Here is an 11,050-nt window from a genome sequence, read left to right as displayed (position 1 = left end):
GTTTAACTGTGAACGTGTTATACTTCCAAAAGAGTGACTTGAGGGCATTTCAGACGCCAGCAGGGCTGCTGCTGCCACCATGGGCCGGGAAAGCAAAGGCCCAGAGTGCAGGTCCAATGATTCTGGGCCATTTCCTTGATTGTGAGGAAGCAATGCCACCACTCCAGGGGGCTCCTCAAGACAGCATGGAGTCAATGAGAATTTTCCTCAAGTATTAAAATAAAATAGAATCGGTTGGCCCATTAGGTTTTAGACTTGCTTGGGAACAGGCCTTTTTTCCTTTCGATTTCTCCCTTCTAAAATAAAAATGTGTATCCTCCATCTCTTCCACTTGAAAGCAGGTAAATAGTCTGGTTTGACAGGTTCACAGATGAAAAGGAACTTTGCTCCAGTATGAATTATACACCAAGTGTTACCCACAATTTATTTGAATGATCTGAGTTGATGATGTTTAAATGAAATACTGGACTTAGCACTGATGCTGAAATGATTAAGACTGGGGTATGGTAGGATGGGGTGAATTAATTGCACATGTGGGTAGGCTATGAAATTTTAGGGGCCACAGAGAAGACTATAATGGGTTTGTTTTCCCCCAAAAGAGATGTTTTGATGTCCTAATCTCCAGTATCTCAAAATATTATTGGGAAACAGTTTTTAGAAGTTAAAATTAGGTCATCAGGGTGGGCCTTAATCCACTATGACTGTGGTGTCCTTATTAAAAAAGTAAACACATACAGAGGGATCGACATGAAGAGGGGGAACATCCTGTGAAGACAAGAGATAGAGAGACTGGAGTTACGTTACCAAGAGCCAAGGAAAACCTGCTGCTACAGAAGCTAGGAAGCAGCAAGGAAGGATTCCCCTACAGATTTCAAAGGAAGCATGGCCAAGCCAACACCTTCATTTTGGACTTGTAGTCTCTAGAGTTGAGACAAATTTCTGATGTTATAAACCATCCAGTTTGTGGTACTTTGTTACAATAACCCACAGTGTTGGACATAAGAGAACCTCAATTTGGGGCTTCTACAGCTATATCTTAGCACATTTGCTATGATTTCCACAAAATTAATCTCTAGGTATAGAATTACTGGGTCAGAAAACACAACATTCTGAGGGTTTGACTTACATTGCTAAGTTGCCCTCTATATCAAAGTATTAATTTAAATTATCTCCATTACTGTGGGAACATCCATTCCTTACACTTTGACATAGGCTTTGTTTATGCTATTTTTTAAAAAGAGCAGTTCAGTTGGAAGTTGAAGAGCCCCAGTTATAGTAATTCCTTATAGTCTAGCACTGTTGCATGGCCCATGAAGCTACAGACAAAACACATCAGGTTCAAAAGCAGCGCTTTGTTCATGCTATTTTTGAACACTGTTAATTTCTGATTTTGGATAATCAAAGTGTCAAAAACGATATGCCAGAGCATGTTGGGTAGGACATTATAGATTTAGATCCTGGAAAGATTTAGTTGCAGTGTTTCTAGATTAGTCTGTTCTTGGTCTCCTAGAAAGTGATCAACTCAGGCAAAGGAAGGAAAATTGGGAACACAACGTGTACAAGAGAAGATCTGGACAGACCAATCACAGTGGAAATAAATATCAGCTTTATTACCATTCAAAGTGCCATTCACTTATATCCCATAATCCGTTACTAAGAGTAACCCTCTGCACCGCAATCTTTCAAAAAAAAAAAAAAAAAAAAAAGAACATGTAAAAAAAAAAAGGAATTTTCATTGTGCTAATTATTGCAGGCCTTCATGCACAATAAATCTAAACAAAGATGTGTGCCAACAATATACAAATTTCCATATAAACAGTCATTGATCACTAACAAAATATAAACATGGTTTCTTTCACATTAGATTTTTAAATGGCTATTTACCAGTAAGAAAAACAAATATATAAAAACTATAAAACTCAGAGATTTTATACATTTTTACGAGTACAACTTTAAATGAACAACACAAAATCAAAATATAAATGAAACGTGGCACATACCACACTGTAACCAGCTTCTGGGAGGTTTTACTAATCATACTGGCTCCTTGCAATATAATAAGGTTAGTGACTGACATACAACTGCAACAGTGGACTTTATTCCTAACACAAGTAATTTTTACATGGTACCATATATTAAAATCTGAGTCTTCCTTAACTACGATAACATTGTCAGATTGGAAATTTATTTCCAATTCTTTTTCTGCCAGTTACTTAACATACACAGTACAGTATAAAGACACTCGATGCATATTTAAACATTTCTAAATCATTTTATAGTCAATGTAAGAGAATCACAATAAATCAATGCATTGTTTTGTAAAGAAGGTCTGACCTTGCCCAGTAAGAAAATAACCTAAAAGTTGAAGTCTCTAGGGTAGAATAAAGGAAACATTCAAAAACAGTAGGACCAGCCAAGAGAAACTGGAGATATAAAAATCTTGGCATCTTTTCAAGACAATTTAGTTTCTTAGATTTTTTTCATAGCTCTCAGAATTCAAAGGCTATTTTAGTGGAAAGTGAATTTTGCTACTGCTTAACACCTCTTTTTCCTCTTAATTTCTATTTCAGAGAATTCTCAAAAGAAAATTCAGTGCTCTTCCTTGCATGAGTATTTGATATCTAAGTAAATTTGCATCCAATTTTGGAAATACAAACATATTTTGAATGGTTAAAATCAAAATTTTAAAAATATTTTTGACCAGCCAGCTGAAAATATACTCACATAGTAAATAATCTCTCAGAAAGCTTTTTATATATATTTAATTCTAACTAAGCAGTACCCTTATATAAAACAAGTTCATAAAATTGTACAAATAAATGAAAATAAGAAATTACTGGAATACAGAAATGTGCCTACAGACAGAAAAAGACATTTCCACACACACATTCCCTGATACACAGTTACAAGCAAACTTTCAACTAAATGCACTTCAAAATACACATAAAATCAGAAAGCGATGTTGAACTCCTGAGTTCTTCAACAAAGACAGAATCCTAGATAAGTATACTTCGTAAAAACAATAAAGTTAATGTAAGTCTGTAATAGCAGTGCAGTTACTGATGGCTACTTCTTCAAAGTTAAAATATAGAGACACAGACAGTAGTTCAATGCACACATTTATGACATGACGCTCGTACACCCATCAACAATTATTGGCCAGAGTAGTAAATCAGTGTACAAATTAAACATTTCCAAAAATGTGCAAAAAGGTCAACCTTGATAGGAAAAAAAAACTTTGTACATAATTATAAATTGCCCAACATTCAACTAAGATTAAAAATGTTTATAAAGAGAAACTAATAGGTTAAATATAAAGAATTTAATGGCTACATTAAAAAATGTACATTAGGCCAAAGGGTAAATTTATAAATTGATAATCACACTTTGCAACAATTAAAGTTTATTCTCAAATTTATCCAAGTTTATTCTTATTTACAATGATATTTGAATAAAAAGAACCATGTGAAATGTAAGAGATGTCAGACATTAACAGTATTTTTAGTATTAAATCTTTTATAATATTTCTGAATGTAGGGCAGCAAATTTTAAAACAGCAATAGAAAAATGTAAACTTTTTACTAACTAAGATTGTTTTTTAAAACAATCATTTGTTTCTAAAGAAGTATTCCTATCCTTAGACACTGCACTTTCACTTGAATAAAGTATATTGCAAGGGTTTGGCCCATTTTTTTTTGCCCATAAGCCGTTTTAGCTCAAATGTTTCCACTAATCCTCTCTTCTTATTCCAGGTGGGAAAAAAAATCTTTGGAAAAGTGACAATATGTCAAATCCACTTTAGAATCTAATTATTTGCTAGAGCTTAAGATGTAATTTTGTTACTTATCTCTCCCTTCCAAGTAATGCTAATGCTAAAATCACCAGTAGTTATATATGCTTTTAAAAGATAAATTCTAAAAATAAATAAATAAATGAACATAAAAGTGCTTTTTCAGCATAGTCACAAACTTTACTGTTCTCAACTGTCATGATGGGACTCAGATACCCTTACTTGGGAACCAACCCTGCACGTATACTGGAACGCAGACTCTTCCTTATGTTCTAAAATGTCTACGGCACAAAGCAGACATCAGTTTATAATTTACTTTTCTTCACAGCTTTCCTGAAATGCCCCTCAAGTCAAATACAAGATCCTAGGAAGAAGTTACACCACCAATCTGAGTCATCATATGTCAATGCATCTGTGGCCATCTGATGTTAATACGACTGGCACGTGCGCAAGCTCACGTTTCTAATGTCTATATAGCTCCATAATAGTTGAAGTAAATTCTGCATATCTAAATGCAAGCACTGAGCACCTCTCCTTTTTCTTGAAGGATAAATTGAAATACAAATTCCACTAGTACCTACTTCATCATTTTTATCTGGTTAGCTTACAAGTGGGCAGAAGTAACAGTGTTAAATCATTTTGGCAATCTGTGCAGGGAATATAAAAGCTTTGGTTCTAAGTGATTCTGATAATACAGACTGTGAATACAAACAAAAAAGTAATTGGTCATAGGGAACAATAGTATTCACTGACTTAATGCCTTTGCTATTATTAACAAAGATATATTACTGTCAGTTAAAATGCAGAATTATGAAAAACATGAAAAATTATGTAAAAGACTATACTCAGGCAACAGATAAAATTTATTCTTGTCTTTACTATAGCTATGACTTCTCCCTCAACTTTCTGAAACTAAATCATGTCCACTCTCACTATCACTGAGAAAAGATTCTCTAGACTCCCAACAGCTCATTACTATTTAAAGCTCTGAAAGGCAAGTACTAGAAAATGGTTGACTCTGACACTTCCTACATCTATGATGGCATCCTATTCAGAATGCAGGCAGAAGTCAACATAAAGCCAAAAACAACTGTGAAGTAGGAGCAGTGGCTTCATAGCATGCCTTCCCTAGCCAACCAAAGAAAGGTATAAGAAAATTTCCTTTTGAACATTTCATAAGCTAAGGAAGCTTCTGTTGATATTGTCTGGCAGAATTTCTATTCCAAAGAGTTCATGAAGAACTATGGAAAATCAATTACTTTCTATTTAAGGATTACATATAAGCTATTATATAAACATACAAATTTAATTTTAATGTTTTAGCAACCAAGAGCTTGGCAATTTACAATAAATACTTTTATTAAACAATCATTTGTACTAGTTACTTGTAGAAAATGTGCTGGCATTCCTACCCAAGGTCGATTACTCTCATCCATCATCAGTAGGTCATACACCTTTGAATTGTTCCTCCAAGAACAGAAGCTAATCTAACTGAACATTCATACCTTTCCTCTTTTCCCATCCCTGCCCCAACTCCACACACACACAGACACACACACTTCACAGAAAAGTAAGCTAGAGTTTTTATCAAAATGTTAGATTAGAATTTGCTATCCCTGGATTTCTTGCACATTGCCCTAAGTCTCGGTGCCTTAACATTTGTAAACCATTTACACAACCTCTTCAGGGCAAAAACAACCATTCTACCTCTGCTATGAAAATTGTAACTGAACTGTGATATACAAAGAACCTGGACAGTGTCAGTATGATTGAAAATCAAGCAATCAGTCTGGAAAACAATTTATTATACATTTCTTTAGAATTAGAATACCTCTAATGACCTTAGGAGTTCACGTCTAGTAGAGACTGCAGTGTGTCTATCCCAGATTAATGCTAATGTCTGTTTTCTAACATTAAAAAAAAAAAAAAAAAGAGGTAGAAAGGGATAGGAGGAAGAAGCAGGCATCAAGAAATATTTAAGGGCCAATACACAGTCAAATCAACTCTTAAAATTACTGATTTTGGAAAAAACCTTCAGTTTGGTGGGTAATGTAAATTATTGATATAAAATCAAATTAAGGCATACAGAGAAAAAGGCACTACCAAAAACAATTAAATTGCTTTTCATTAACATTTAACCAATCTCAAAATTCAAATAAATATGAACAATTACATTTGTAACAAAGGTCAAACAATAGGAAACAGTAAGGTCTCAAGAAATTGTCCTGTTCTTAGTATTAATAACACCATGGATAAAATTCAATTTCTGTCAAATGTTTTAGGTATTTTAACTATATAATAGACTGAAAGAAAGGATTTGGTTTTTCTTTTTGAAAAAGCAGAAAAGAACACTATGGTATGGAATAAATGTCCTCCATCACTGAAATTGTTAGAGAAGAGGCTGGATTTTATAAGAGGGAGTCCTGAGCGGGAGAGAGAGGCTGCCTGACCAATGAGGTTTCTCTAATTTGGGGATACTTTTAATCTATGCTGTTAATGACATTTTAATTCTTAACTGCCAATAATTACCTAAAATTGCTTTCCCCTTACATCACAAAAAACAGTAAGATTTTAAAACATCGTTACTGAACTTTCAGAGTTAGGGGTGCCCTATTGTTTGTCCATGTTTCTTTCTAGACTGTGACCTCCTTGAGAATAAATTAATTTAGTACCTGACACAATAAGCCACAATTATTGAATAAGCAAATGAAGAAGATTCACCCTATTTTAAAAAATTGAGATTACTATTCTTGATTGACACTAGGTGATTTTATCTCCAAGCTTACATCGGTAGACCCCAATGAAATCATTGGCTCAGGACTCTGCCATGGGCCAAGGAGTCTGCATGTGGCAAACATCTTGGCTTTTGAACCCAAGCTTGGTCATCCCTATAAACTATTCAGATTTGATTTTCTTAATGAATTCATGTGTCTTGTCATAACTCCATCTCAGAAATACTACGGACCAGATCTGACATATATAAGAGGTAAAGTAGCAGAAAGCTACTCTAAACAAGTAATTTCACTTTCTTAACATAGTTTCTACTGATAATAACGTACACTCTCAAGTGAAAGCCAATTTTATTTACTCTAAAATAAGCTTTAATTTTTTTTTGTAGTTCAGCCTGTGCATCAGCCTTTAACAATTTTTTCAAGTTAGAATTATGTAAATGAGGAAAACTGAAAAATTTTCAAGATATTCATATCAAAAATTTCAAAGTCTATATATACTTTTAAATACATTTTAAAGAATTACGAACCATCAAAATTTCCGTTAGCCATTATATTTTTCAACCCTTTTATTCAATACATTTTGTTTGCAATGTAAAAGATCTTATATTTGGCCCAAACCTAAGTAATGACATTTTGAATCTCTCAAGGCCTATGTAGAAAGATACTTCCTGAAAAGCACAGGTGAGACTGCTAGTGAATCTTCTCCAGCACCAAAAAGTCTGCCACAATCAAAGCAGAATGCATTTTAAAGGCACAAAGTCAGCAGTCTGACCATTTTCCAGCCTCAGCAAAGAAACATTACAGTATAGGAGAATCAGTTGTGCATTTAAAAAACAAAATACATTTAGAGTTATCTTAAAAAGTTCAAATTTCACTTGTTGATCCACACCATCATTAGAAATAAGTTGGAGTGTTATATCTAACTGCCCCTGATAGAGGTGTTCTGTTTCAAAATTTTCTTTTTTAAATTTACTTTTGGTCTTCCATACCTCACCCACTTCAAGCTTTTTTGTTGTAGTAGCTTTTATATATATATTAATTTTTATTGTGGTTTTGGTACCTTACAACTTGTTTAAAATAAATTCACATCACATTTTATATAATAACTCTGTAAACTATAAGTCTATTTTACGTCTTTACATAAAGAACAATATTTTCCCATAGCTAATAATATTTTTCTTATTATAAAACAAAGGTCTTCTGCAGCAGTGTTAAACTAGTAGTTTCTTTTCAGATTTTCTATAGCATGTAAAACACAAGAGAGACTGAAAAATGCAAACAATTTTGCTTTGAGTTTCACAATCTCCCAAGATTTCTTTTTAAAGAGCATTTGTTGTCTCATATTTTGCACCACTGGTTACCCTGACAGAGCAAAAATGAGCCAGAAGGAAATCACAACCATACAAGGCAAAGAAACAAAGAAAAAGCCCACTGGTCCAGATACTATGATCCTGCTCAAGTAAGAGACATACCTTCACTCATAAAAGATAAAGAAATATAACAGATCCTTGGGGGCTATGTTTACAACACAAAGATTTGACAGTTGACTTTCCAGGGGAGGGGCCACCAATGTATGTTCTTCTTGGTGAACCACTTTCTTTCATTATAAAGTATGGGAGAATCTTTGTGCTTTGACTTACCAGATTAGCTGTGGAATTTCAAATTTCCTACAGGGAACGTCAGAAAGGACCTTGTTAGAGTAAACCAAAGTCTTTCAGGAACAGCAAAAGAATCCCTAAAGATCATACTTTTTAGCACAAAATAAAAAAACCTGAGTCCCCTATAAATCTCATAAAAGGTATCACCATTAAATGGACCTCCGGGAAGACTACTATTTTCTAGATCTTTAAAAATAAAGTACTTAGCACTTGTTTAATATACTGAAAAAACTGCAAGTCGCCAAATTATTAATAACATTCATATTTTTCAATAGCACAAGTCCCTTAGAGATAGAATTCTCCTAGTTGTCTCCTTCCATTTAATGTCCTTGGTCTTAGTGGATACATTATACTAGAAATAGCTGGTAGTTTTTAAGTTTCCTATAAAGTAGTTAATAGTTGTTTTGATATGCTTTTCTTTCCCACAATTACAAATTGAGTTGAAGAAAGAATATATACAGACAGCTGAGTTCAATAAGCTCCATGTTTAAATTCATTTTGTTTCTAAAATGGAAGTTACTGATTTGGGTGCGATATGCAGCTGGTAAGGAATGGACTGCTATTTTCTGTTCAGATCATTTACCCCTGACTGGAAGTAGTGATATCTTCTGTTGTAAAACCCTCATTATGCATTACATCACTTTCTTTTCGAAATTTACTTTTTACAAGGAACCTGCTTTGTAAATGGCTGTTACCAGTTTATAACTTGAGGCTGGTCTTTGCAACATAGTTTCTCAATTTTGGCACTTATGAAATTTTGAGCAGGACAATTCTTCTTTGGGAGGCAGGAGGTGCTTGTCCTTGTACACTGTAGTTTGTTTGGCAGCATCCCTGGCCTCTGCTCACTAGATGCCACTAGCATCCTCCTAAGTTGTGACAATCAAAACTGGCTATAAGCATTGCCAAATGCCAGGAGAAATTATCCCCACCCCACCCTTGAGAAGCACTGTTTTACTATCTGTCTGTTTTTTGGGGGGGTGCTTTAGTATTATGTCATCCCAAGAACAAGGGTCTTACCTCATGACACTAGCTTTATGAATACTCCAGGTTAAACATTTAGTTCCTAAGAAATGTTGACCTATGGGGAATCAGGAGCTAGAAGTGGGAAGATATAATATACATTATTTTGGTTATTTCTCCTTTCCCTTAATTTTGGGACTTTCTCCCTCAGGTAAAGAACACAATTTAAAATACACTAAACAACAACTAGTTCTGCTTTTCATTTCTGTTGATGGGCAAACGTGGTCTCTTCTACTGCTCACACATTGAGTTAGAGCAACCTCCTTTTGTCTTTTAATTTGGATTTGTTCACTGACTTCCCATATCTGTTTTAAAATAAAATACTATCTTTTCTTTTTTTAAACAGAAAGCTATCCCTCAAGGTTTATAGATTCCAGTAACATGGATCTTTTATAGTGTATTTGCTTATTATACTGACTAGGATTAACAAATAAACATACTTCTTAGAGATTCGTATTTTCTATCAAGATTCCTACTGAACAAAAAACTTGGTAGACAGAGGTTAGAATCTAAAGAATACAGGTATAAGAAGGAACCTATATTCTTTAAGTTGAGTACCTACTCTAAAATAGAGTTTAGGGCTCAAACCCACAAATGAGAATTTATTTTAAACACTATCATTAAAAACTACAAATCACACATCATTCTCTTTTTGTTTTCCATGTCTCCCCACCACCATCAATTTGTCGGTGACACAGAGAAAGACTACAGTCTTTAGGTATTCCAAATGATTTGTTTGTTCTAGAAAGAGTGACCATGTACTAAACTAAAGTGCTTTATGTCTCTGAACCACATCAGTACATTATAAAAATTAAATTAAAAAAAGTTTCAAGTTCTTGTAAGGGAAAAAAAGATTAAATATAAAAATTTAGGTTACTGTTATTAAACAAATTTAACCAAGAATCAAGAGAAACACTTTCCCCCTTGTCTTTTTTTTCTCCCCCATCTCTCTTTTTTATAAAAAAGAAAAGTGCAGTCAGAGAGAAGGTGAATGGATAATTGGGAGCCAGGCAGAGGCACAGGAGAGGTTACTGGCCACTAGTGATAATGCACAAACACGTGCCTTAAGAGTTCCTCAGCTGAAGGTCTCATTTTGGCCTCTATAAAGATCCTTTTGAGGAAATCTCGAGTATAGTCTGAGACATGCGGTGGCAGCTTTGGGTTTGTTGGCTGAGTGGCGATTTTAAATATGGCAGCCATTGCTTCATATTCCGCCCAAGGAGGCTTTTCAGTTAGCATTTCTACCACAGTACAGCCCACACTCCTAAAAAGAAATTTTAAAATTATATTACACAAACAATATCATGATGAAAGAAAGCCAGTTAACTACATAATTAGAAACAGGAGTGAAGTCCATATACATTTAAGTATGACTTGGTTTCATTAAAAGGTTATAATCATACATAACATAATTTAAACATAAAAGTCAATGAAAATAAACCACAATTAGGGATTGACTCCAATGGCTAAGCAAAAATCATTACTCATTTTATAATTTTTGCTTTAAATAATTTTGTAACCCAATATTAAATATAACTTTCTTGTCTTTATCTTACAAATACAAACATTAATACTCTTTGTTTGCCTTTTAGGTGCTTAAAATGAGTATCCAATGTATTAAAAACTTTTCTGGTGGGCTATAGAAAATGGTCATTTTAAGTTCTAGCTTAACATTATTAAGCAATTAAAAATTAACTGAATTATATTATAAGAGACTAATAAAGATTAATTACTTTTAAAGTTCTTCAGGGAAATGAAAGATAGTTTTCTGATGCTGAAGCTGCTTAAGACAAAATTCCTCCTGAAGAACGGAAGACAGGTTCAAGACCTCTATTTATTTAATCGATGAT

General features: G+C 33.8%; 1 protein-coding gene and 1 non-coding gene across 4 annotated transcripts in view; both read right to left on the bottom strand.

The window, feature by feature from the left end:
* Positions 1-1,219: 1,219 nt before the first annotated feature.
* LOC112313210 (small nucleolar RNA SNORA50) lies at positions 1,220-1,353 on the bottom strand. The gene has a single exon (XR_002975672.1). It is a non-coding gene; the product is annotated as a small nucleolar RNA SNORA50 (small nucleolar RNA).
* A 230-nt stretch (positions 1,354-1,583) lies between these two features.
* The window catches only part of MAP3K2 (mitogen-activated protein kinase kinase kinase 2), a 76,548-nt gene continuing 67,081 nt past the window's right edge, over positions 1,584-11,050 (bottom strand). For all 3 annotated transcript variants that reach the window (XM_053918550.1, XM_053918551.1, XM_053918552.1), the window contains one exon: positions 1,584-10,464. In XM_053918550.1, the coding sequence (XP_053774525.1) occupies positions 10,239-10,464 (226 nt within the window). In that variant the 3' untranslated portion in view covers positions 1,584-10,238. The remainder of the gene's footprint in view (positions 10,465-11,050) is intronic.

This window comes from Desmodus rotundus, chromosome 2 (genome assembly GCF_022682495.2).
Source record: "Desmodus rotundus isolate HL8 chromosome 2, HLdesRot8A.1, whole genome shotgun sequence".
Taxonomy (NCBI): domain Eukaryota; kingdom Metazoa; phylum Chordata; class Mammalia; order Chiroptera; family Phyllostomidae; genus Desmodus; species Desmodus rotundus.
The sequence above is the reverse complement of the archived record's forward strand: the minus strand, read 5'-3'. Positions and strand labels throughout refer to the sequence as shown.